Consider the following 27767-nt stretch of genomic DNA (forward strand, 5'->3'; position numbering starts at 1 on the left):
TATGATTTTGCAATAATGTCTAACAGACTGGTTTAAAGAGATTGGCCTATTTTATTGTTGACTGCAGTTAAGATGATTTCTAAGTGATTTCTATGATTAGTGGTAGTAGACTTTTAACCACTGCAGAAGCAGCAATATAGTTATTTCCATGGCTTACTTAATCCTCTTAGGATATACTAGAAAATGATTGCTGAGCTAAACTATAGTGAGCTAAGCAATTCCACTATTAAATGCAGCTATTCCAATATTTAAATGGCTTAATAAATCACCAAGTGTACCATACCCTAGATGGATGGAGTTAAATACAACGAAAGAATTTATTCTCTGTGTGCAGAAACACCAAACCAAGTAAAAGAAGAGAAATCAATTTTAAAGCAAATTTAATGACAGAAAATCATACAGAAGATGTAGTTTTTCAATTTTTAGGATGCCTCTTTACTTTTCTGTCTGCAGGTTTTTTATCATCTGTTGCAGATTCCTGAACAGGGAGCCATTTCAGAGGATTGCGACGGTAAATGGGCCATGGAGGCAGTGTGAGCTGTAATACAAAAAATTAGGACAACTTAAGACTCCTATTAAATGCTTAATTTTTGGTTAGAACAACTAAGATTAGGAGCAAAGGAAACTAATCTGGTGAGGAGTATTTCCATAATACTATGTAGTTGCTTCAAATGAAGATCAGGATAAAAGCCAATTGCAAAAACAACAAAAAGCTGGAATATCAAGACAACAGAATAACATATAATACAATGTTGATAATTTATTGACCAAAGAAAAAATAATTATCTTAATCATTTAGGGCGTGTGCTAGCATTACAAGTACAGTTCACTACAGTCATTGCAGGACTTGATATTTTTAATATACTGTGTATATTTGCTATAAAATTATATTCTTACCAGGCATGATACAGCAAATCCAGCCATTACTATGTAAACTGTCCAGCCAAACTGTTCAGTAATATATCCATAAATAAAGCCAACCACCTATAAGATAAAAATTAGATATAACAAAGGATATTCAAGTCTATTTCTCGAACCTAATATTAACAATTTAAAATATATACAACAACTAAAGAAGTTACTGGGTATTCATAAGAAAGTATTGAATTCTTAATAGTCTATAGTTCAGGGCACAATGCTAAAAAAGGTATCGATTTTATTCCAGGATGTTCTTACTGCAATGACAGCTCTTTTGAAAAAGGGCTGGGATCCAGAAGATTCCTGTGCTCCAATAATTAGAAGAGATTTTGCTTATTTCCTAATATGTCACATAAAATATTGTCAAGAATCTCATGCTTTACCTCTTATGAACATCTTTTTCGGGAGGGTAAGGTGGAAAGAGGTGATGAATTTACAATGATGGTATTCTATGCTTTTTAGTATACTTACAGCAGAGAAAAGAATTATTCCTTGAAAAATCTGCTCTGCTAGTTTTTGACCTTTGTAGTCCTGTGGAAAAATAAAAATAAATAGCACCAATATTTTCACCATCCCTAAAAATTATAGCTTACACTAAGACTTCTGATGTAATAGGCATAAGAGCTGAGAATGCATTTAAAAATAAACCTGAGGAAGAGTTCTTAAAAATAGATATTTCTACTGAATGTGAAAAAGTTGAGTATGCTTATAATTTCCATTATGCTGTCAGAGTACAGTTCATTTTTAATTGCTGTTGTCTGCTAAATATATAAATTTATTATATTTACCCAGCAGGTTTAAAGTCAACTTACATTTGACTTTTGTGACATGTTTTAGGTTCAGCTAGGTATTGTAGCCTCTAAGTGGTGATGTCAGCTCACTTCTTGAAAGTTTAATGTCCTTTTTAAGTTTTGTCTAACAAGGACCAGAGGCTAGAAAAAAGATTTTGTTTTACCTCTCTACAAAGAATTTTATAAAATTCTTCAGATACTTGTGTTCTGGCTAGGTTTACACAGGTCTATTAATATTTAATGGGAATATGTAAACTTAATAATTGTGGCTTAAGTAATTCATAGTCACAACAAATCATAGTTTGCTTCAGTGTGTGATCTTAGTTAATTGAAGTTAGTGGAATTCAGCTTGAACTGAAGGAAATGGACTAATTTATTTTGGTCCACTCATTTATACTTATTTGTTCAATTTATACATCTTGCATATGCGACCAGGCGGCTCTCACAACAGCTAAAATTCAGAGAACAAATACAAATAGTAAAACAATTTATTAAAATACTATTAAAAATAAAAACCATTAAAAAATCTGCAGGAGAATGGCATTCATCTTATGGACAACATAATCATTGCATAGGTTGCAGGCTGTCACAGGACATGCTCCAACATGGCAGCAGAGCTTGAGGGCTTTCTAGAGTTAATAAGGTTTGGGCGAGTCAAATCTTGGGGTGGGAAGATAATGTTCCAAGGATGGGCTCTTATGGCAGAAAAGGATTGTTTCCTGGTTTTTGTCTGATGTAACTTCTTGGCAAATAGGAGCTATAACACTCCCTTCCTGACAGACTGATGGGACAGATAGATGCAACCTAGGAGAGGTGATTCCTCCAACAACTACCCCTTGCCATCTAGGGCTTTACTTCATTAGCATCACCTTGAATTGAAGCCAAAAGCAAATTGTTAACCGTTGCAGCTTGTGGAGCAATGGTTCAACATGCTGATTATGGCTAATCAAGGAACATCAATGATTGCTTGAACCATTGTATTTTGCACTTTCTGGGTGCTCATTAAGGGCAGCCCCTTGTAGAGTGCATTATAGTAATCCAGGGTATGGCTAACTGACAGCAGAGCCTCATGAAATCCAGGAAAAGATGCAAATAGCACATAATCCAGTTGTGCAAAGGCCCTCCTAACGACAACTGCTACCTGCTCAATAAGTTTAGAAACCCAGTTTGAGCATAGGCTCTGTCTGGGGCAGTGCCTCCCCATTCAGCACCAAAGATGGTAAGTTCTCAGATCCTGAAAGCCTCCAAACCTGAAGCCACTCATTCTTGCAAGGGTTAAAGTCTGCTGTTCAATCATTTAATTAGCCAAGAACAGAATTGTATTTCTGGGTATAATCAGTGTACTGATGATACTCTTCCTCCTAGCAGTGGATAATCTCACCCAACAGTTTCATGTAGACATTAAATAGGAGTAGAGAAAGCTTTGAAATCTGCACAAGGTAGAGCAGGGGTCCCCAACCACCGGGCGCGGACCGGTACCGGTCCGTGGAGCACTCTGTACCGGGCCGCAAAGGGAAAAAAAAAAAAAAATGGCGGCTTTCTTCGCCTTTGGTGAATGTTGCTGGGATCGGGGATCAAGGGGACAAATGAGAGAAGGGGAGGGAGGAAGCAACCGAAGCCTGTCCTGCTCTCTGGCTCAGTGGCTTCTGCTTCCTCCCGCCTCATTCCTCTCTCAGTCGCTCTCTCGCTCCTCCACCAGCCCAGGAAGAAACTGCTTCAAAGAAGCCGGGGGTGGTGGCTTTTCCTGTCGGCGCAGCTCCTCCGAAGCGCCCGTTTCACCCCCACCCCGCCGCCAATCAATCCAGGTTCAATCCAGTGCTCCGTTCTGCCTGCCTGCCTGCCTTGGTTTCTGGTAGTTTGAGACAGCTTGCTGAGAATAATAACTATTCGCCTCTTTTTCTCAGCGAAGCTGCTCCGAAACTACCAGAAACCAAGGCAGGCAGGCAGGCAGAACGGAGCACTGGATTGAACTGCGGGCGGGCGGGTGAACGGGTGCTTCGGAGGATCCGAAACCACCAGAAACGAAGGCAGGCAGGCAGAACGGAACACTGGATTGAACCGCGGGCGGCGGGCGGGCGGGGTGAACGGGCGCTCGGAGAAGCTGCGCTCCGAAACCACCAGAAACGAAGGCAGGCAGGCAGAACGGAGGATTGAACCGTGGGCGGCGGGGTGGGGGTGAACGGGCGCTTTGGGAAGCTGCGCCGACAGGAAAAGCCACCCTGCCGGCTTCTTTGAAGCAGTTTCTTCCTGGGCTGGTGGAGGAGTGAGAGAGCGACTGAGAGAGGAACGAGGCAGACACCTGAGGGATGAGGCTGAGGGAGGGAGGGAGACACCTGAGGGATGGGGCTGATGAAGGCAGGGCCGAGAGGCGAGGCTTCTCAGCCGTCCTGCAGGGACTATCTGTCGCTCAGGGTTGCAATGAGGAGGCATTGGCGCTCCCTGAACTTGGTGGTTTGCTGGCAGACGCGTTTATTACCCGACTAGGTAACAACATCAGATGTTACCTAGTCAGATAATGAAACGTCTGCAAGCAAACCACCAAACTCGGACACCCCCCACCCTCACTTGAAAAAGTGTTTCTGAGTGAAACTGGTCCCTGGCACAAAAAAGGTTGGGGACCACTGAGGTAGAGGACCTCTTCCAATCAACACCAGCTAAAACTGTCTGTGGAGAAAGGAAGAAAACCAGCACAATATCCATTCCCAATCCCTGCAGCCGGCCCAGAAAGACTACAGTTAATGGTATTGAAGGTCCTTGAGAGGTCAAGTAGATCAAGGATGGATGTATATCCCACTCCCACTGGAGGTCATCTAAATTCAGAATTTTGTTTCAGCCTCATATCCAGGCCTGAAACACAACTGAAGGGTTCAAATACCCACTTTATCCAAGATCCTCTGAAGCTGCCGATCAACTTCTCAACAGCCTTCTTTAAAAAGGGAAATGGATACTGTATGAAAACTGTCAAGGTTGGCAACAATGGCTTCTTGAGGTAGGGCAAAACAATCACTTTAAAGCAGGGGTGTCAAATTGGTGGCCTATGGTCTGGATGTGTCACACACAGGCCATGCCCAACCCAGCTCTGTGAAGGGGAAAAAAATCACGAAACGTGACAGCAACGTGACGCCACAAGTTTGATACCCATGTTTTAAAGGGTGGAAGAACAACCTCCACCTGCTGGAATAATTCACCAGAGTGAATAATTCAATAATTCTCTAGAACCCAGCCATATAGATTATTACACTAAACAGGATGATTAAAAACTGAAAAGAGGAGGAAGAATTATTTAATGCCTAAAGAAAAGAATGAAATAAATGTAAACAAGTACAAGCATAATTATAAAATAGAAATTCTGTATGGAAGGACTGTAATCTCTGTCCAATAAACATTATTCATGTATTCAGACACTTTAAAATATTTCACATTTTGGATGGTGAACAACAATAACAATAATGTCTCCCAGTGAGACCTAGTAGGGATGCCTTCTTGGTGTTCGCCCACCTTGCCTTTGGAATGATTCCCCATCCCAGTTTGGCTGAACCCTGCAAGGCATTAGAAAGGCAATTCAGACCTTTGGTCAGGAAGAAAAATATATTTCTCAGTACCCATTGGGAAGATATATTTTAGCCTGATTGCCAGTTCATATTTTTGGTTTGTATATTTAATGATTTTGTAAGCCATTTAACTAATCACCAGGAATTGAAATAATTTGATGGTACATAATCAAGTTACCCATGTTGAATCATTGGATTTGAGTGGTCATATATATGCTTCAAATAAATAATCAAATAAAACAATCAATTGAACAAGTCTAGTCAATTTGGAAAACAAGGAGGAATCAAGTCTAGTCTGCCCAATTTATGGTAAACCTCAAAAAAGAATAGGATGTTTAAAGCTCTATCAATAAATCCCACTGACCTGGCACTCGCACATCACAGGGATTAAGTTTATTCTTATCGAAAGTTATTAATGTTGCCAAATGTTCCTTTAAATAGTGGAAGAGACTTTTGAGGGAGAAAATATGTTGAGCAACACTTATTTTATCTATATCAATATTCTGTCAGTAGTATGTAATATCTTATTTACCTAGGTCTTTTATTTGTTAAATTTATTTGCTGCCTATCTGACTGCGGGGCTACTCTAGGCTGCTTTAGAAAATAATCAATGTAATATTGTTAATTTAGTGTTTCAATATTTTCCAAGATTTTATCTTTTTGAAATAGAATTGTGTGTTAAATACGTTTAACTGATAGTTACTTTTTGTTTTACCTAAGCCATCCACCTGATCCACATTATGAGATAACTGATAAAACCCTACCGAAACAAAAGGCTTATTTTAAGGTATTGAATTTTACACAACTCGAGACAATAATTCAAAAACGGGGAGGAAAAGAAGACGTAGAACAACGGAGCCTTTTTGTTTTGTATTCCGAACCGTACATCTTTCCGCCTAATGGGCACCTATCAGTCATCGGACCTTCGGGCGCCTCTATTTAGGACACGTCTCCTTATCAGCCCAGACAGCCAGGCAGTTTCTATCTGAATGCCTGGATGCTTTACCGCTTCCTGCCCGACCTCAAAGTCGGGCGGGCGGCAGGCATAGTTCTGTCCTCCGCTGGTGGGGGGCGGGAGTGGGGGGGCATTGGTGAGGGGCGGGGGTGGGCGGGGGTGGGCGAGGGAGGCAAGTCCCGGGACACCCCCGCCTTACCATCTGCGTCGGGATGGATCGGAAGAAGTTGAGCATGGTGCCCAGAACAGCAGCGGCGTCTAGATTATTGCAGCCGTCAGCGCTTTCCGAGAGGAAGGGAGGCAACGGGAGCTCCTCGGGACTGCAGGGAGGAAGCTTGCTCTCCGGCGGCTGGAAAGAGTCGCCCTGAGAGTTGCCGTTGGAGGCGGGAGAGCCGAGCGATGAACAGTCAACGGGCGCTTCCGGCTTCTTGATCAAGACGGCTTTCTGCCGTAAGGCGGGCGCTCTCGGGCATACCGGATTCGACGTCCTCTTGCCCCGCCTCATCATTTTTGAATTTCCGGCTCGGCTCGGGCGGGGCGTCGGGGCTATTCCCCTCCTGGACTCATTCCAGAGAAAAGCCAACTCCGCTGTCGGATGCTGCCGTCTGTCGGTCGACTGGCAATAGCGCTATGACGTCACAGGGCTCGCGGCCAACCGTGGAGTCTTGGTTCGTCACCATGACAACAAGCGCAGGAGGCATTTTCCAACCTTTTGGTGAGATTTGGGTCTTAGTGAAGGTGGCGTCTAGTGTATTGCCGCTCTGTTTTTGTTTTTGTTTTCTACCACACGCACACACACAAAAGGTGCAGTTATGGAGACGTATTTGGCATTAGCACTTTGTTGAACGCGCTTCTTTACGTATCGCTTTTTAAAATAATAATAATAATAATCAGGCACTATGATAGGCACCTTTTATTTTTCCAGCTGGTGATTACACTTGGTGTACTTGGTGTTGAGTTGGCAATTCGCGCGTGGCCGCCAGACTGTGCAAAGGGAAGGGAGGACTAGAAGGATCTCTGGATTCTGGGCCAGCAAGTAAGACTCGTGGGAATAGACCGGCCTGCTTGCCATACTGTGGGGATTGAACTGCTGGAATGATGTGAAATGAATAATAAGACTTATACTGTATCTTATGCAGATATGATACATTTCCCTTTTTAATATGCAGTGGATCATCTAGTCGGGTGGCTAGCATCTCTGAGCGAGGGGGATGGAAGACAAGCGAGTGATGGGGTTTCCTTTTGAAAAGTAGCAGTAGTTTCGTTTTAACGGGTGGGTTGTGATGTCGCTTGCAAATAACTGGTGTCATTTGCAGCAATAATGAGCTAGCTAGGCGTTTTGGAACAGGATTACCTAATGGAAAGGAGAGGAGGAAACATTGAAGAGAGAACATGTTAAACATTTGCAGAGCATCAGTTATGTAGCTGCAGAAGAGCAACATGCTCCATATTTGTCCCTGCAGTCACCTGACTAATTGAAACTTAACAGCTAACAATAATGGTTGATTCTTGAGCAAATTTTATATGACAGTGAATGTCTTAAAATGTGCACTTACAGTCAACCAATGGAACAGCTTGCCTTCAGAAGTTGTGGGAGCTTCATCACTGAAAGCTTTTAAGAAGAGACTGGACTGCCATCTGTCAGAAATGGTGTAGGGTCTGCTTGGGTGGGGGGGTTGGTCTAGATACTTACAAGGTCCCTTCCAACTCTTAATCTGTGTCTGTATAATATTGATAGATTTTGATAATTTGAAAGACACTGTGGGAATAAACCATGTAGAACGTTGAAGAGCTCATTTAAGCTACTGCTCCCCCCACCCCCAAATCAGTATAGGTATCCAAATTGAAGTATCTCTTACAGATTTAGTCAATAATCTTGATTAAAGAGTGATTTAGTGAATGTCACGTTTGCAGATGATACCAAACTTTTCAGGGTTTTAAAAATATTTTTTTTTTAACAAATTCATTGGATTTCTATAGAGAGAATACATGTTAATTGAAGGTCAGCTAAAATAAAGTGAGATATATTCACTATACTTTCCCCCAGCTTCATACATACTCAACATTAAAGAGATCTGAGCTGTCTGTAATCAAGAATTTTTAGTATTGTAGCAGGTAACGAAGATGCTGTTTCCATGTGCAGCAGCTGTTAAGAAATACTAGATAAATTCCATCTTAAGGTTCAGCAAGAAAAAGATGAAAAATAAAACAGCTAATGTATTACTCTATCATAAATTGACAGTATGTCTGCACCTGAATATTTTGTACAATTGTGGTAATCGCACTAAAAAGATTCTAGAGCTGGGGAAATACAGAAAAGTGATTCAAAATGATCAGAAAACACCTCACTAGAACATTTGGGACTCATTAGAGAAAAAAAGTGATTTAAGAGGATCATGATGGGTCTTGGTGTGATCTAGTAAGCACTTTATGTTCTTATAGCATTCTTTGAAATATTTCAAAGTTAATGTACCCCTTATCTTCTTATCTTAGTGCTAAATATTCCCATTTCTTTTACATGGAATATAATTTTAGTTCCCTGAATTCTTAATATTGCAGTTTTGATAACACTGCCTTCTTATAAAGCATCATGGTTACAAGGGGATTACAAATTATGATCCACAAGATAAATGAAGTACACTGCTCAAAAAAATAAAGGGAACACTTAAACAACACAATGTAACTCCAAGGCAATCACACTTCTGTGAAATCAAACTGTCCACTTAGGTAGCAACACTGATTGACAATCAATTTCACATGCTGTTGTGCAAATGGAATAGACAACAGGTGGAAAGCATAGGCAGTTAGCAAGAAATCCCCAATAAAGGAGTGGTTCTGCAGGTGGTGACCACAGACCACTTCTCAGTTCCTATGCTTTCTGGCTGATGGTTTGTTCACTTTTGAATGCTAGCGGTGTTTTCACTCTAGTGGTAGCATGAGACGGAGTCTACAACCCACACAAGTGGCTCAGATAGTGCAGCTCATCCAGGATGGCACATAAATGCGAGCTGTGGCAAGAAGGTTTGTTGTGTCTGTCAGCGTAGTGTCCAGAGCATGGAGGCTCTACCAGGAGACAGGCCAGTACATCAGGAGACGTGGAAGAGGCCGTAGGAGGGCAACAACCCAGCATCAGGACCACTACCTCCGCCTTTGTGCAAGGAGGGACAGGAGGAGCACTGCCAGAGCCCTGCAAAATGACCTCCAGCGGGCCACAAATGTGCATGTGGCTGCTCAAACGGTCAGAAACAGACTCCATGAGGATGGTATGAGGGCCCGACATCCCCAGGTGGGGGTTGTGCTTACAACCCAACATCGTGCAGGATGTTTGGCATTTGCCTGAGAACACCATGATTGGCAAATAGGGGGCTGCACAGCCCTCCATGTGCTCGCCAGAGGTAGCCTGACTGCCATTAGGTACCGAGATGAGATTCTCAGACCCCTTGTGAGACCATATGCTGGTGCGGTTGGCCCTGGGTTCTTTCTAATGCAAGACAATGCTAGACCTCATGTGGCTGGAGTATGTCAGCAGTTCCTGCAAGACGAAGACATTGATGCTATGGACTGGCCCGCCCGTTCCCCAGACCTGAATCCAATTGAGCACATCATGTCTCACTCCATCCACCAATGCCACGTTGCACTACAGACTGTCCAGGAGTTGGGGGATGCTTTAGTCCAGGTGTGGGAGGAGATCCCTCAGAAGACCATCCGCAACCTCATCAGGAGCATGCCCAAGTGGTGTAGGGAGATCATACAGGCACGTGGAGGCCACACACACTACTGAGCCTCATTTTGATGTGTTTTAAGGACATTACATCAAAGGTGGATCAGCCTGTAGTGTTTTTTTCCACTTTAATTTTGAGTGTAACTCCAAATCCAGACCTCCATGGGTTGCTAAATTTGATTTCCATTGATAATTTTTGTGTGATTTTGTTGTCAGCACATTCAACTATGTAATGAACAAAGTATTTAATAAGAATATTTCATTCATTCAGATCTAGGATGTCTTATTTTTGTGTTCCCTTTATTTTTTTGAGCAGTGTATATGAACTAATACACAGTCTGTTAGGGTTTGGGGGATTAACCCCTAGAAGAGTATTGCAGCAGTAGTCAAGCCAGGAAGGGCCCCAGAGTATACACACACTGAATACAAACACTGTTTGTAGTTTAAATAGTTTTTAATCCAGTTAGAGTTCAAACATTGTCATTCAGTCCATTAAGTCATTCACAGTATTTCCATCCAGTAAGACTCACTAGTATAGTCCAAGTTAAGAGTCCTTGCAATATCTTTATCAGCCGATAAAGATATCTTCTCCTCCTCCGGTTTCACTCTCCAGAGAAACAAACGCTGGATATTCAGTAGAATTACGCAGTACATCAGCAAACAGTAGCAAACAATAATGGTTCAGTCACAGGCACTCACAGTCAGCAATCTCAGTTAGTCGCAGTGACACACAGTAAGTCGCAGCAGCACACAGTTACAGCAGCACACAGTTACAGTTACAGTAAGCTTTCCAGCTTCTAATGCTTCCTTATATTGTAACTTCTAACCGCACCCTTAATCGGCTAATTGCCTGCTGCATTGTGCTTAAAGTGATAAGCACTTAAACCATGATATCTAAGTTTTATATATTTATTCACCCAAACCATATTTGGTATCAATGTTATACCTAACATACTCCCTTTTGGGTGAAATAAATATATAATACCTTTACAATCTAATCCCATATTTTTCACAACTCTCCTGGTGCTTACTGGCACCTTGGGCTTTAGTAAAATTATCAGCTAAATTGTCCTCCGACATACAGTACTCTAGCTGAATCATCTTACTTCTTACAGATTGTCTCACGTTTAGGTATCTTAGATCTGTATGCTTGCTCCTTGTTTTTACTCCAATATTTGTGGCCATTTGAATTGCTGCCTGATTATCTTCATGTATAATTATAGGATAATCTACAGTTATACCTATATCAATTAACATTTGTTTATACATTATTAATTCTGTACATAACAATGATAAACAGGAGAATTCTGCCTCCATAGTAGACAAACTTATATGCTGTTGTCTTATTGACTTCCAGCCTATTAATGTATTACCCAGCATTATGGCTGTTCCTGAAGTCGACTTTCTAGTGTCTCTTTCTGATGCAAAGCTAGCATCTGCATAAGCACTCAAAATTAAATCACCCTTTGGTTCTAAATACAATGAATAATTCATTGTCTTTTTAAGATATCTTAATATCCTCTTAGCTGCAATCCAGTGTCTTTCACATGGTGCAGAATTGAATCTAGCCAACTGATTCACGCAGTACGATATATCTGGTCTAGACCAATTACTAATATAACTCAAACTACCAATTAAAGATTGATAAATCACCTTATCAAACTCCGGGCTTTGTTCATCAGTGTTGCTAAACTCCTGACTCATTGGAGTCTTAGCCGGCTTACAAAGCTCCATCTTGTAATCTTTTAGTAATTTGCTTATCTTATCTTCCTGAGATATCTTAAAACCTTTCCGTGTTTTCTTTATATTCAAACCGAGATACTTCTTTATCTCCCTAATTGCTTGATCTTTATTCTCTTTCCTAATGATGCTATTATTTTATTTGCTTCATCATTAGTTTCAGTTATCAAAGCAATATCATCTGTGAATAGTAATAATAATGATACTTTCCCATTTGTCTCCCTCTTAAACAGACATGGATCGGCTAAACCAGCTTTAAATCCTATATTGTCTAGTTCCTTTACAATATACTGGTTCCATTCATAGCCTGATTGTTTAAGACCATAGAGGCTTTTCTTTAACAACCAACAATCATTATTATCCTTATTTTCACTTTTAATACCAACAGGTTTTTTCATATAAATAATATGTTTTAATGGGGCGTGCAAGTAAGCTGTTTCCACATCTAAATGGTTAACTATATAGTTTTTACTAGCTGCCCACACTAAAGCTGCTCTCAAGGTTGCTGCCTTAAGACTAGGTGCAAACACCTCATCATAGTCATTAGCATTCTGCCTAAAACCTTGGGCTACTAACCTTGCCTTATGGATTAAATTACCATCTTTATCTGTTTTTACCTTAAATATCCATTTGCAGCCAATGGATTTCTTTCCTACAGGTAATTTGGCATTTTCATACACCTTCATATCACTTAATGAATTCAGTTCCTTATTCATTGCTGCATACCATCTTTCTTTTTCCTTAGTAGGATACTTTTTAATTTCTTCAACAGAATTAGGAACTTCATTAATCTGGCACACTGTGTTAGCCTGGTACCTATCAGGCGGTCTAGATATATGTGTAGTTCTTCTGGGAATTACAGGGCTTACAGGAGGACTTTGTTGAACTACTACCTGTTCATCTTCCTCATCCTGTTCAGCTATTGAATCTGTTTCTTCCTTTATGGGCACTATTTCATCCTGTATTTGTCTCTTTACTTTATTTTTAAAGTTACAGGGATAACTAATGGGATTTCTATAGGATTCAATAATTACATCTTTATTGGCATCCTGTTCTAATTTCTCCCATCCTTCATGTTCTAGAAATTGGGCACTAGCACTACATAACACTTTAGATGTGCCTTTCTCCCAAAATCTATATGCCCTATGGTTTGCCTGATAACCAACGAAGAAAAATCTTTTAGCTCTATGTTGCCCTTTTTTTCTGAGTTGTGCAGGAATATGCACCCATGCTGGTGCACCAAATGTGTGCAGGTAACTTAGATCAGGTTTCCTGCCATGCCACCTGGTGAATGGAATTTCACCTGTTGTTGTATTAACAACGTTGTTCAATATGTTATTAGCACACATTGTAGCCTCCCCACAAAGAATCAGGTAACCCAGAATCATTTAACATTGTTCTAACCATTGCCTGTAGTGTTTGGCCTCTTCTTTCAATAAAAGCGTTATGTTCTGGCCTGTATGGAGCAGACTTCTTATGCTCTATTCCAGCTACCTTAAGTCTGTTCTGGAATTTGTTATTAACAAATTCGCACCATTATCTGTCACCAGGGTTATCAGTTGTCGCTTAGACTTTCTTTCAGCAAACCTAAGCCAATTGAAAAATGTTGATATGTTTCAGTTTTGCTTTTCATTAAATAGCAAAACCCATATCTAGAATAATGGTCCATAATGCTCAGTATATATCTAGCACCCCCATACTGGGTTTCTTTGGACCTATTATGTCTGCAAATACTACTTCTAAAGGTTCTTTTGTTTTGAAACCATTTAGCCTATTTGCAGGCAATACTTTGCTCTTATCTTCACAGCAAACATTACAACGCAAATATTTATCACAAGGTTTTAACCTTATTCCTTCAGATAACTCAACTGTACGTTTAGCATTTTAAAATTTACATGCCCCAAACGCCTATGCAATAAATGGATACATTCTTCATGAGGCTTTATATTATTAAATACAGTTTGAGCCTCCCCTTTCTTACTATTATCTAATACATATAATGTTCCATTTAAAGCTGCAGTTACCCTTTTGTTATCTTTTTCAATTATGCAATTATTATCTTTAAAAGTAATTACATAACCTAATTTATCTAATACCCTTACTGAAAGCAAATTAAACTTTAGTTGCGGTACATACAACATTTTTATATCCTGGTTTATGTACGGACAACGTGCAAAACCTTGACCTTTCGCTTTCAGGTTCCAGCCATTAGCAAGAGATATATGTTGAGAACTTGTAGACATTTTTATAAATTTTGTCTTATCTCTTGTGATGCAGTGGGATGCGCCACTGTCAACCACCCATAAATTATTCTTGACATCAGAGTTGCTAAACGTGGCTAGTTCAAATGCTTTCTTTGGCTTTTTTACATTCTGGCTTTTTCTCTTTTTGCAGAACCTTGCCAAATGTCCTCTGCCTCCACAATTAAAACACTTTTTAATTGTGTATGCTGTCGAAGATAAATTCTCTTCTTCCAGGTGCTTTACTTTGCTTTGCTGGTTTCTTTCAAGCTTTGAAGATAATTTCTCTTCTTTCTTATCTTCTCTCAGCTCGTCACGCTCACGCCTTCTTCTGGCTTCTTCTAGTAGCCTGCCTGTAATCTCGGTTAATGAGAGGCTTTCTTTTGGCAATACTTCTAACGAAGTCACATAGTCATCATAGCTTTGATCTAATGAAGATAATATTATGTAGACTTGTTGCAGTTCATTAAATATAAGCTCTTTTTCTTGCAAATCTTGAAAATGCTCTTCATACAGTTTAAATGAACTAACATATCTCCATTCCTCTGAAGATGCGTTAAAAAGCTTCCGTGTAAGATTTATATGTGCTCCTACACTGTCCCGAACATAAATCTTCCTGAGGTTCTCCCAGCAGTTTGCAGCATTTTCTTCTCCACGAATATGGACAAGCTGCTGATCACAGAGAGTCAGTCCTATGATGCATAAAGCCTGCTCATTCTTCAGTTTAAAGTCTTGTAACTTTTCTTTATCATCATCATCAGCAGGATCCCATCTACTCACATCTGGTGGGTTTGCTATAATGTCCCACAAACCTTCTCTGCGTAGTAGTAAACTACATTTCATTGACCATGAAACATAGTTTGTTCCATCCAGCCTGGATATCATGGACAGTTGTGACAAATTTACTTGTGCCATTACTCTTCAGATATTTTGACTATTTTAAACTAATTAAAACAGTTTGTTTTTACAGTAATGTGCAACTCACACCAACTCTCTCTGCTATATCCTGGTTAGTTAGACTATGCTGCTGGGCCCATAACCAATGTTAGGTTTGGGGGATTAACCCCTAGAAGAGTATTGCAGCAGTAGTCAAGCCAGGAAGGGCCCCAGAGTATACACACACTGAATACAAACACTGTTTGTAGTTTAAATAGTTTTTAATCCAGTTAGAGTTCAAACATTGTCATTCAGTCCATTAAGTCATTCACAGTATTTCCATCCAGTAAGACTCACTAGTATAGTCCAAGTTAAGAGTCCTTGCAATATCTTTATCAGCCGATAAAGATATCTTCTCCTCCTCCGGTTTCACTCTCCAGAGAAACAAACGCTGGATATTCAGTAGAATTACGCAGTACATCAGCAAACAGTAGCAAACAATAATGGTTCAGTCACAGGCACTCACAGTCAGCAATCTCAGTTAGTCGCAGTGACACACAGTAAGTCGCAGCAGCACACAGTTACAGCAGCACACAGTTACAGTTACAGTAAGCTTTCCAGCTTCTAATGCTTCCTTATATTGTAACTTCTAACCGCACCCTTAATCGGCTAATTGCCTGCTGCATTGTGCTTAAAGTGATAAGCACTTAAACCATGATATCTAAGTTTTATATATTTATTCACCCAAACCATATTTGGTATCAATGTTATACCTAACACAGTCATTAAGTTTGTATGCCAAATGTGGTTGATGTGACAGATTCTATTCACCTTAAATTCCCACAATTTATGAATTCATTTAAATATAGCTTTTATTGTACAGTATAGGATTACAGATTGATTATGATAATTGAGAAGCTATGTCACAGGAATCTTTATTAATATGTTTATTAGCCTCAAATTCCTCATTTATTGAATGGTTAAGGCTTACAGAAGTGTAAGTCAGTTGAATGTAAACAGTTCACATGTGCAAAGTGCAGCTTGTAATATGTGCCTATAAAAGCCAATGTAGTGGCAACAGTGAAAATATTTGTCATCAGTGCAAAATGTTTTGTGGTGTAAGAAGTAAGATAGGGATAGCTCAGGATTACCAAACTATGAAGTCAGCTCTCCCTAATTTGGCTGCAGCCGAGACAAAATTGTTTCTCTTCTAGACAGGTACTTCTCTTTAGATTGGCAGCAGATAATTTAATTACATTGAGAATGAAGGCCTAAAATAGTATATATAAGTTCTGTTTCCTAATTCTGTCTTTTTTATATACTTGCTGAATTTAGGAGGAACTTTTATCCTTGTTTCATTCTTGAATTACTAAGTATGGTAAATGTCTGTTTTTCCTAAAAACATCTCTGGTCAATGATTAGAATAGGATAGGGATAGGAATAGGGATAAGGATAGGATAGTCACTTCAAATGTACACTAATCAGCATATATTAAAATTAAATTTTGTTGCATTCAGCTCTCAAATGATAACCATTATGCATATACCCACGTACACACACATATACGACTCAGAGAAACACGACAGTCATATTACATATGATTACATAATTATATTTCAAAATGTTTTTTTCTAGGCACATGTTGGAAATCAGACAGTTCCCCAAATTTTTGTTCCTCATTATGTACATTATTACTACTTACATGTGAATGTTATACCTTATCACTTACTGTATCTCTTTACGTGTTTGTGGAGACTTTCTTAGTTGTGTTCCTTTTTTGTAGACGTGTCAAGAGATTTTGTTTTTCATCCACAAAGAAAATGTCATTAAGAAAAGGTACTTTTTCCTCTAAATAATTATTTTTTTAAAAGTTAAATACTCAGATGCTGCTATTCTAACAATGGCTTTCTTTTTTCATTGCAGTAAACATAGCCATCCTCATATTGGTTGTTGTTATATTTCTGTTAGTGCTGCATCACAACTTTCTAGGTCTCAGTGATCTCTTAAAAAAAGAATTATCAGGTATTCTTATTTCCCTATTTTAATATGCTTCAGTAAAAATGTTTGATAGGAAATAAATACCCTTGTATATGTTTTTATAAGCAAGTTTTTCCCCCTGTAAAAATGTATTTGCATTGTGGCAAATACGAATGGTGGCAAATACGAATCAAAATAAATTTTGATTCCATACTTTTAACAATTATTGCCGTCCATTTGCAATTCTTTGTAATTGTCTACTTTTACTGTTATATAGCGTTTCTCACTAGAAGTTGTTAAAAATGAAACAGTCACTGTGTAGCATGGCTATTTTCATGGTACCTGAGCTGAAATACATTCATTTGCATCTTTTGTATCAGTTATTTAATGTAAAATATAAAATAATGTTAAAATATAGATTCTATATTGGCCATAACTTCAACCTGTAAATCGTATTGTTTGTAAATAACTTCAAAGTAATTGTTGCCTTATAAGATTATCTTTAAGAGATTATCATTGGTTTCAACATCACAGTAGCTAGGGTTTGTTTAACCATGGGTTTTTAGCCAAGGTTTATTAAATAAACCATAACTGAGTTTACATATTGTACCATCAACCTTGGTTTACCTAAGAAAAAATCTGAAGTCACTCAACATGCTATATCAAAATGTCATGCTTTATATAATTTATCTGTAGATTCAAATCCACTAGGATTTCATACAATAGATTTTATACCTGAAGCTCCTCAAAGATTGGTAGTGAAAGAAAATGACAAGGAAATTCCTGTGGTCCTTACGGCATCTGAAGAAAGGCTTGGTGGTGTAATTGCAGTTGTGAACAGTATTCAGCAAAACACCAAATCTAATGTTGCATTCCATATTGTCACTTTGAATGACACTGTGGATCATCTGAGGTAAAAACCATATTTGTGAAATGTTATTGCCCACTTATTTAGTGAAGGATGATTTTAGATGCATTAGTGCATTGGAAAAAGATAGTTATTCTTATATTTAATAAGAAAGAGATTGTTATTTATTATATGCCCTTTAATTATTTGACCAAAATAATTATTTGACTTTTAAAGCAACTTTTAAAGCAACCTCTTTTTTTCAGCTTCCTGACTCTTGAAAAGAAAAGTGGCTGCTTTAGTGAGTACTAAGAGGTGCTACACTTGCCACTTCTTCTGGGTCATTTTTGTAGTTTATGCACTCTCAGCTGTTCTTCCTTCCTTCCTTCCTTCCTTCCTTCCTTCCTTCCTTCCTTCCTTCCTTCCTTCCTTCCTTCCTTCCTTCCTTCCTTCCTTCCTTCCTTCCTTCCTTCCTTCCTTCCTTCCTTGTCAGTCTGGTTCATACAATTTTCTTGGTAATATTTTCAGAAGTGATTTGCCTTTTCCTTCTTTGTAGGATTGAGAATAATTAACCCAAAACCACCAGCTGATTTCTACCTAAAGTGGGACTAAAATGCTCAGTCTACTAGTTTTTTTATTGGTACCTTAACCATTATTGGGTCTCTATTATGTAATACTGGATTTCAGATTGTCATACTCTGTCCTATTTTTGATTGTTACAAGATATACCATGATGAGAAAATTCGAAGAATTATTTTTGTAGGATATCACTCCAGCTATTTCAGTAATAGTTGATATTTGTATTTCTTTTTTAATTGTGTAGGTCATGGCTTAGTAAAACCAGTTTAAAAAATGTTCAATACCAAATTTTGAATTTTGATCCTGGCATGCTGGCTGGAAAAGTACGAATAGATTCAAAGATGCCAAATTCCATAAAACCGGTAAGAACGACTGATTTATTTCACTGTAAATATAATGTTTTCACTATTACTGATAGATATTTTTGTTTGAAAATATGCTTAGTTATTATACTTTTGAGAAAGTTGTCTTTTAATATTATAATCCTTAATTCTCTTTTGCATATCTGATTTAATTGGGTAATTTCGGTAATTTACATCTTATTCACCAAAGTTGCCCCAATATTCCTACTTAATCTTGTATTATATGAAGGTGTATCAAAGAGATTTGATTACAATTATCTAATGCTTGCCATGTCATAATTGTTTTTATCACCAAGTCAACTCATAAAATATTTATATTGTCGTTTTAGAGTTGTCACACCTTTTGTTTCTTTCCAGCTGACCTTTGCAAGATTCTATCTACCTAAGTGGGTCCCAAATGCAGAAAAGGCCATTTATTTGGATGATGATGTGATTGTACAAGGTATGGGACTTTGCTTTTTAAATATGCTTAATGACATATAAGTTGCCTTTCAACACATCAACCTTCCCCATATCTGGTGCCAGTGAGGTGTGTTGGGATCTCACTCCCAGCAATCATTGCAATTTTCATCCCGATTCCTCCTCCTACTTTTTTGTAGTGTACTGTATTTTTCGGACTATAAGACAACCCCCCCCCGCCCCCCAAAAAAGTGCGTGGAAATGTCTGTGTGTCTTATAGAGTGAATACGGGCCTATTTTTGGCCTCTCAAACCCTCCATGCATCCCAGTTTGTCCTGCAGAGTGCTTCTGGATACCGGGGAGGGCAAAAACGGCATGTGTGGAGGGTTTGGAAAGCCAAAAACAGGCACATTTTTGGCCTGCAGAGTGCTTCTGGGGGCCCGGGGAGGCCGAAAACAGGATGTGCAGAGGCCAAAAACTAATATTTTTCTTGTTTTCCTTCTCTAAATCTAGGTATGTCTTATGGTCCAGTACGTCTTATAGTCCAAAAAATACAGTATTTCTCTGGCACACTGAAAAACCAAAAGTAGCTCTTGAAAAAAATGTGTTTGCCTGCTTTAGATTAATTAATCATTATAAATCAAAAACTTTATAATAAACTCTGTTGTAAGACCTCCCAATTGTTTGCGCCAGTGTTCATATTTGTTGTTTGAAGAATGTGCTGTACGCTTATAGGCAGTCACAAAACATCTGTTATGGTAGCAGTGACCATCACATTTCATAGTGTACCAATTGATACCTGCTGTCATCCCTGAGACCATAGCAATCTCATGATCAATCACCAGGCTACTTGTTTATTTTATGCAGATGAGGCCATTTACAAACAAAACAGACTGTAGCTATGCTTCATTTTTATCTTCTGAAAATATGGAGCCTTTGTAAAATAACCAAGAGCATTTTTGCCGATACATTTAATTGAAAAATTGGAGGGAGGGAGATTAACACTAGAGAAAGTAGTGAGAATGCTAACAAAGTTATTGTACTTTTGCATCAATTGACTGAAACTTTTAATCTGGCATCTTTTTTCCCCTGTTGTTTATATATCTGGATTTATTTTTTTATGCTTGTTGGCTATCTAGAATGATTTGATTAAAATGGGCAGTCACGAGTAGAAGGCATAAACTGTGTATCTGAATATAAACTTTGATTAAGGTAATAATTTACTTCTAGCTGAAATATTGTCTGTGGAGATACTCAATCATCCAGGTCATGGTTGCCCAAAGGTTGTCCCATAACTGAAGAAACTTCTTGTATGAGAAGCAAATTATTTTAAAGAAAAAAACCAAGAAAGTGCAGTTGTGTTTGGAATATAAGTCACCTAACAGGTATTTGGGTTAGAAATATATAAACCAGGATAAACATTTTAAAACTGTATCTTTAAGAAAATAAAAAACTGCAATTGGGTGTGGTTTCTCAAAGGGCCATAAGATGGAGCCAGAAACCTGGTTTGTCTAAGTCTTAGTCTCAGAAGAGAGTGTGAGTAAGTCTCTGTTTCCTTCTGTTGGAGAGTATTGCCGTTCCATTTTTCCTAATTGACTGATATACCTGGATTTGATGTAAGTCTGACACTGAACTGTTTTTGACACTAGACTTTGTTACTGGATTACCCCTGGATTGAAAACTGACTGATCTTACCTGTGAATGACTTTTGGACTGCCTATTTTTGAACTTTGCTTAAACCTTCTGGAACTAAAAACCTACATTTACTGTACAGTGTATCTGTGTGCTGTGTGTGTATTATTCAAACACTACTCTCAAATAAGTCTCCCTGTATGCGCTCATTCTCCTAATGGGGAATTACCTCAACAAGTTGCCTTTTGAAAATTTAAAAAAAACACCTTTGGGACAGCTGAAATATGAATTCACAGTAGCCTAATGAGCTCATTTCTAACAGGTACAAATATAAATTGAAAATAAAATAAAAATATTTTGAAATTATTGGATGCATGATTATGGCCTTCATCTAAATAATAGTATCAGTCTATAAGCTTTTTTACCAGCATATGCCCATATTGTATTACAAAATTGCCTGAGAGATACCCTTTGTTTTAAAGCTTGTTTACTTTGTTGTGCATAAGCTTTTGTTCAAGTGGGAAAGCTCTTTGGGTAGACAGGTACGAGTTTTAAGCCTTACATGGCATTTATTGGAATAGCATTTACTGCTAGTATGTATATTCTAAATATTGGAAAAAACTATTGAGACATTTATGTTAAAATGACAAAATACAGGTTCTCATTGGCTTGCAGTAGCAGCTACTCATTGCGTGTGATGCATTTTCAGATGATATCCTTGAACTTTACAACACTCCATTGCAACCAGGCCATGCGGTGGCGTTCTCGGATGACTGCGACTCTACCTCAAATAAGTTTTCTGTCCGTGGAGCAGGAAATCAGGTGAAAGCAGCTCTGAAATATTGAATTTGTATTATGTTGTAATTGTTTTTAACTGTTTTATGATTGTTCGCTGCCCAGAGTTGCTTGCTTGAGATAGGCGGCTATAAAAATGTGAATAAATAAGAATGACAGACCCTAGATGTTAGAAGATCCTTGTAATTATCTGGTTCCATTTTTGACTTGGAACTTTTAGAAAAGTTTTAGTACCATAGCCAATTTTAGGAAAGCATTTTTTCAAGTTAAAAATATAAGTAGTAGCTTCTTCCTGATATGTTTCATGATTGGAACTTTATCAGTGAGAAAGAACCTAAATAATTTGTTAGCTTAAAGCTTTTTGCAAATGCATGCTTATTTATGTAGGCAGTCTTTAATTCTCTTTAGGGTACTAGGAAATATGCTTTTGTTCCCCATCTTTCAAGGAGAACCATTACTGTTTTTGAGGTAATCAAAAGCAATTTAATCTTTGTCATTGATTAGCAAGTAACTTAGATATGCAGATGATACCACTTTAATGGCAGAAAGTTAAGAGGAACTAAAGAGCTTCTTGTTGGGGGTGAAGAAGGAGAGTGCAAAAGTTGGCTTGAAACTCAACATTAAGAAAATTAAAATCATGGCATCCGGCCCTCTCAATTCCTGGCAAATAGATGGGGAAGAAATGGAGCTAGTGACAGATTTTATTTTCCTGGGATCCAAGATCACTGCAGATGGGGACTACAGCCAAGAAATTAAAAGATGCTTGGTCCTGGGGAGGAAAGCTATGGCAAATCTAGACAGCATACTGAAAAGCAGAGACATCACTTTGCCAACAAAAGTGCATATAGTCAGTGTTATGGTTTTCCCAGTTGCAATGTATGGCTATGAAAGTGGACCATAAGAAAGGCTGAGCGCCAAAGAATTGAGGCCTTTGAACTATGGTGCTGGAGAAGACTCCTATGAGTCCCTTGGACTGCAAGGCAATCAAACCGGTCAGTCCTAGAGGAGATCAACCCTGACTGCTGTTTAGAAGGACAGATCCTGAAGATGAAACTCAAATACTTTGGCCACTTAATGAGAAGGGAGGACTCACTGGAACAGAGCCTAATTCTGGGAAAGATTGAGGGCAAAAGAAGAAGGGGACGACAGAATGAGGTGGCTGGATGGAGTCACTGAAGCTGTAGGCGTGAGCTTAAATGGATTCTGGAGGATGGTAGAGGATAGGAAGGCCTAGAGGAATGTTGTTCATGGTCACGCGGGTTGGACATGACTTTGCAACTAACAACCATGGGGTGAAAAGGAGGCAGAAAGAAGGAAACAGACCTTTTTCTATTACATGCAAATTACTCTTTTTGTGTTGACTCCTGGTAACTGTCTGGACTAGTCTTTCCAGTTTGGTTGGCAATATTTTTGGAAGTGTTTTGCCACTGCCCATTTCCTAGGGAAAAGTTCCTGGCCTAAAGTAATTCAGCTGACTTCATGTCTAAGACAGAACTAGAACTTATGATTCCTGTTTCTAGCCCAATACCTTAAGCACTACAGGTAGTCCTTTTTAGTGACAAGTGGGACTTAGCAACTTGGTAGTTAAGAAAAGCAGTTGCTAAGTGAAACCACATAAATGTTTATCTTATTTCATCTTTACTTTACTTTACAGATCTGTAAAGGTCATAAAAGTGAGGGTTGGTTGTAAAGTTACATTTTCATCACTGTCGTAACTCCAAACTTGCTAAACAAAGACTAACTATACATCAGACTGTACACACTGCATAGGAAGATATTTTTAAGTGGGCAGTGAGACAGAATAGAAATTATAGCCAGAACAGAATTTCCCCTATAACCAGTCTCCTGCTTATTTGCTTTATAATTCTTTCAGGCAAGTTAGTACTTGTGAGACTTCTGGAAATCCAAGGCTTAGATAGGTCAAACATTTCAATTTGGAAAAAGGCAATTACAGGCCACTTCCACACTCAGAAAGGAACATGGAAAATGAACCTAATAATCCAAAATCAAGTCTGATTCAATGATTTTTTTTTAATGGGATGGCTAAAAAGGAAAACCTATTGTATAAAGGTCATTTACATTATGTTCTGCGTAGATATGGTAATTCCTGCTTTCATAGTAACTACTGATGGTGCCTGCCAATATATATATTTAAAATAATTTAAGGTGATTAGAGACAACTCTGTCCAATTTTCTGGTTTTCCACACAGAAAGGAAGCATGTGTAAGTGAAGAAGTCTTTGGAGTGAAAATTAGGAATAAAACTGTTATCTGAGGCCCAATTTCTATTTATTTTCAGTATAATTACATGGGATTTCTTGATTATAAAAAAGAACTGGTTCGGAAGCTGTCCATCAAAGCAAGCACCTGCTCTTTCAATCCTGGTGTGTTTGTTGCAAATCTAACAGAATGGAAAATACAAAATGTTACTAAGCAACTAGAGAAATGGATGACACTTAATGTTGTGTGAGTATGTCCAGTTTTTTTTTAATTTGATAGTTGGAGAATGGGACTACAGTGGAACCTTGGGTCGTGAACGCTCCTGTTCGTGACCAAATCGGGTTCTGACCAAAAAATCCGGGTCACAATTCAAAAATTGGGTGGCGGGCAAAATCAGCGTGGAAAAATTCCCTTTCCATGCCGATTTCCCCTTCGGCGCCAATTATTTGTTTTTTGTCCATGCATGCACAGATGGTCGTGTTTCCAGTTATGACCAAATCGGGTTGCAGCCGAAATCCTGGAACGAATTACAGTCACGGCCCGAGGTTCCACTGTAATTGTATATATATGAGCATGGGAAGCAGAGATAAAAATACCCTGGTGAATTGTCTTTGTCTTCCCTATCAGTCTTCCTGAACCTGTTGTCTATTAGGCATCTGAAAATTCTGCAAGTAGCAGTCCAAAATATTTAGGAAGGCATTAGTCTAAGAAAAACAAATCTTGGCAGTGCTAAATCATTGTATGGGAGGTTTACCCCTACAGGGATCTCTTATTTGAAGCAGATTGTCTTGTGTTCTGCTATCACTCACTTCCTTTATTGTGTGTTCTAGCTCATTGTTAAGAATGTGATTATCATATGGCATATCATACATGGATTAGCTATATTGACATTTCACCTAGATTAGTAAAACACAATAGAATATAAATGTTAAAAAGATCTGTGTTCAAATACTAATGTGTAGTAGTAGGCCATCTAACAATTGAAGTGCAACATTGTTTATATTGAAAAAAATCAAATCCTGCACCATATATATGCCCTTTGCTTAAGCCGGTCAGAGTGTGATCTACAGTTTGACATGGGTCAGAGTGTGATCTACAGTTTGACATGGGAGCCGTCACACTGAGGATACTATGTCCCATTTATAAAGTCTTGGCAGATACCATATAAGGTATGAATCCTATTCAGGATTGTCCAAGTTCAAAGCCTGGCACCTTTTTTGTGGGGTCATTTGTATGTCTTCCTATGTCTGGGCATTCAGCAACCCATTTGGCTTCCCATTGGAAATTGAGGTTAAAATTGTTGGGCAGATGTTGTGCAAGTGCCAGTGGGGATTTCCTGGATTGGAATCTTCTGGCTGATAAATGAGGAACGTCGGCACTGGTAGGAGTGAATTGTTCATATTTTTTAATGTATTCTCACTGGTGCATCTTGCCTTCATAAAGCTGGAAGTGCTATATGGCTCAGAACAGGAAGCAACCAAGTCAGAGTGGTTTTAATACATACTTATAATCCTCATGGTGTCGGATAATTCTTTTACTAGTATGGCAGCTGTTAAGACATACTGGAACACAGTATTCTGCTGCAGAGTAGACTAACCCCACGGGCTGAAGCTGCCCATTTAGTTCCACACAATTTCTGAAGTATGTTGCTTAGTATTGATTTTTGCTGCTATATTCTGCTATATAATATAGGAGAGAGTCTAATCCAAGGTACAATGTGAATTATTCATTGTGAATAGTGTTTGCCATTAAGTATTTTTTTAAAAAAATGCAAAAAACAAACATGGTTTTTCTTGTTAATTATGCTTTTGGTTTAGCTGGTAATCTGCATTTTCTTAATCTCTGACTAGAGAAGAGATATATAGCAGGACTCTTGCTGGAAGTATCACTACACCTCCTTTGCTAATTGTATTTTACAAACGACATTCAAAAATTAACCCTATGTGGAATGTTCGCCATCTTGGTAAGTAGAGAGAAGAAAGCAATTTCATGTTAATATTGTACCTTTATCAAATTGAAAGTAATTTGACTAATCAAACAGGTTGAGATTATAATACTTTCCCCCTCCTTCAGTACTAATTTAATGATTTTGGACAGAATATTGATGAAATGGGAACATGCAGTTTTCTGTCCCTTGCTGTTTCTCATGCATGCTCAAAATCTCTTAAATGAAGTGTTTTTTTAATGCTCCTGTGGACCTAGAAGCCCCCACTGTATGAGTTGAAATTCACTAATAGGGTGTTTTTCATCCCTTGCAATAAAGTGATTGCTTTTCTTCTGGGAGAGTATCAAATGATTGTTTACTTAAGAAAATTGACCTTTTTAAAAAGCGTACTTGAAACTTGTGTGGAATTTCAATATGCATTGAGTGATTAGTTTAGTGTAAGAATATCACCTTCAGGACTCTAAAATAAACTTTCATGTACAATTTTGAGGGTAGTAAGCAGTGACAAAGAAAATATTTCTGATGAAAATGTCAATGTGTGAACCTACCAAATGGTTAATTCCACCTGTGGTTGAAAACTGCAGAAACAACTTCTGCCTATTATATTTCTTGACTTATTCCATTTAAAGGTTCAAGTGCCGGCAAAAGATACTCACCACAGTTTGTGAAAGCTGCCAAATTACTCCACTGGAATGGACATTTCAAGCCCTGGGGGCGAACAGCATCCTTTGCAGATGTTTGGGAAAAATGGTACATTCCTGATCCTAGTGGCAAATTTAACCTGATTCGCAGGCACGGTGATATTTACGCAACACATTCATAAAGACCTAACACTTACATGTTTTTCTCAGGAAACCTGTAAAATCAGGGTGAAATCAGTAATGGTATGTCTGTTTAATGTACACTAAATTTGAGAAAGACTTGAAATTGTATGCCTGAAGCAGCGGCTCTGTGCCTTCAAGTACAAGATGAAGAATAGCTTATCAACTACAGGTAGTCTTTGACTTATGACAAATGAGACCAGAATTTCCATTGTAGGTTGTTGTCAGACCCAATTTTATGAAAATTTTCATGGTGGTCATGAAGCAAACCACATGCTCTAGTTCCCTAATGGGCATGTTTTTGCTGGAATTTTGCAAAAGAGGTCACATATCACAATGTGATTGTAGGATGTTGCAACTTGTTATGAATCTGAGCCAGTTGCTAAGTGCCTACATAGCAAACATGATCTTCACAGGATGGTGCAACGGTTATAAGTACAGGTCATAAGTAACTTTTTCCGAGGCCAGCATAATTTTGAACTGTCTTAAATGAATAGTTGTTAAATTGAGGAATACTTATATACTCCGCTGGACCAGATGAATTCTTCAGACATAAATGAAACATTACAAAATGAACTTCACCTAGGAATTTGACATTTACTCCCAAGTATGTGCAATATTATCTTGCACAGCTATTTTTTAAAGAAGGAAAACTTCCTCCTTAGCAGTAACCCATGAACATAAGTTTGTTAGAACTTTTTAGTATTTAGTTTATTATTATTTAAGTCTTTTGTAGATTTAATCTGTTTTTGTCATTTAGTAAATGATGAAACTGCCCAACAACACTAAAACAGCGTTTAAATTCATGGAGAAATCTTGATTTGTTTGTATGTGAGTTCAGATTAATCTACATTTGATAACTGTAATAAAAACTAATGTCTTAACAATATATTACTTCTTCCAGTAAATGGGTTTCTTGAACATCTATTTGGGAGATGCACATTAAAAGAATTAGAAATTTAGGAGAAAAGTTCACAAATTAAAAGAAAAAGTAAATTTTGATCTGTTACTATGTAACAGAAGTGTAGAAGCCAGAGTGTCCCTCCTCCAAAAGTTGCTGCTAAACTACAATGCAACAGAAGGAGAAACTTAATGATTAGAGAAATATTATGTGTCACATAGAAGAATGTGACTTCTGGTGGGCCATCCAATAGCTAAGTATGATTCTTGTTCAAAAAAGGTAGAACCCACTTTTGTCTAATTAGCAGGAATTAGGTAGACCGTGTAAATTATGTTTATATTCATCTGAGACATGAAACTGTGTCTGAAAACAAACAATTTGAAGTAAACGGTGGGAAGGGGTTTTGGCTGTACTGCATTACAAGTTAAATTCTTGCCTCTGTATATACACGCAGAGAAATTAGATAAATATATGCAATTATATCATTTTTTTAAAAAA

General features: G+C 38.3%; 2 protein-coding genes across 3 annotated transcripts; one reads left to right on the plus strand and one right to left on the minus strand.

Moving 5' to 3' along the window:
- Positions 1-363: 363 nt before the first annotated feature.
- On the minus strand, positions 364-6841 carry SPCS1 (signal peptidase complex subunit 1). Its single transcript, XM_026683531.2, has 4 exons — positions 6415-6841; positions 1390-1449; positions 898-984; positions 364-538 (listed from the first exon to the last, which is right to left on the minus strand). Exons 1-4 carry the CDS (start codon positions 6721-6723, stop codon positions 416-418), a joined length of 579 nt encoding a protein of 192 aa, XP_026539316.1. The 5' UTR covers positions 6724-6841; the 3' UTR covers positions 364-415.
- Positions 6814-27758, plus strand: GLT8D1 (glycosyltransferase 8 domain containing 1). Of its 2 annotated transcripts, none has more exons than XM_087954908.1 (10): positions 6814-6930; positions 16576-16628; positions 16716-16814; positions 17466-17682; positions 18440-18557; positions 18915-18999; positions 21298-21410; positions 23682-23848; positions 25453-25565; positions 26177-27758. In XM_087954908.1, exons 2-10 carry the CDS (start codon positions 16613-16615, stop codon positions 26368-26370), a joined length of 1122 nt encoding a protein of 373 aa, XP_087811034.1. In that variant the 5' UTR covers positions 6814-6930; positions 16576-16612; the 3' UTR covers positions 26371-27758. The 2 variants fall into 2 exon arrangements, with proteins under 2 accessions (XP_087811034.1, XP_026539314.1); XM_026683529.2 differs by having other exon boundaries at positions 6820-7251.
- Positions 27759-27767: the final 9 nt, after the last annotated feature.

Source organism: Notechis scutatus, chromosome 2, assembly GCF_049901735.1.
Source record: "Notechis scutatus isolate UNSWTSFEM ecotype Mainland chromosome 2, rNotScu1.2, whole genome shotgun sequence".
NCBI classification, from domain to species: Eukaryota; Metazoa; Chordata; class Lepidosauria; order Squamata; family Elapidae; genus Notechis; species Notechis scutatus.

Bases quoted from the DNA above. Each gene is read 5' to 3' on its own strand.
- SPCS1 (XM_026683531.2), bottom strand. From the start codon at position 6,723: ATGATGAGGCGGGGCAAGAGGACGTCGAATCCGGTATGCCCGAGAGCG. The intron at 985-1,389 runs GTAAGTATACTA...TTTATCTTATAG, and splicing joins GAATAATTCTTTTCTCTGCT to GTGGTTGGCTTTATTTATGG. The intron at 539-897 runs GTAAGAATATAA...TTTGTATTACAG, and splicing joins GATTTGCTGTATCATGCCTG to CTCACACTGCCTCCATGGCC.
- GLT8D1 (XM_087954908.1), top strand. The intron at 16,815-17,465 runs GTATTCTTATTT...ATTTATCTGTAG, and splicing joins CTTAAAAAAAGAATTATCAG to ATTCAAATCCACTAGGATTT. The intron at 25,566-26,176 runs GTAAGTAGAGAG...TTCCATTTAAAG, and splicing joins GTGGAATGTTCGCCATCTTG to GTTCAAGTGCCGGCAAAAGA.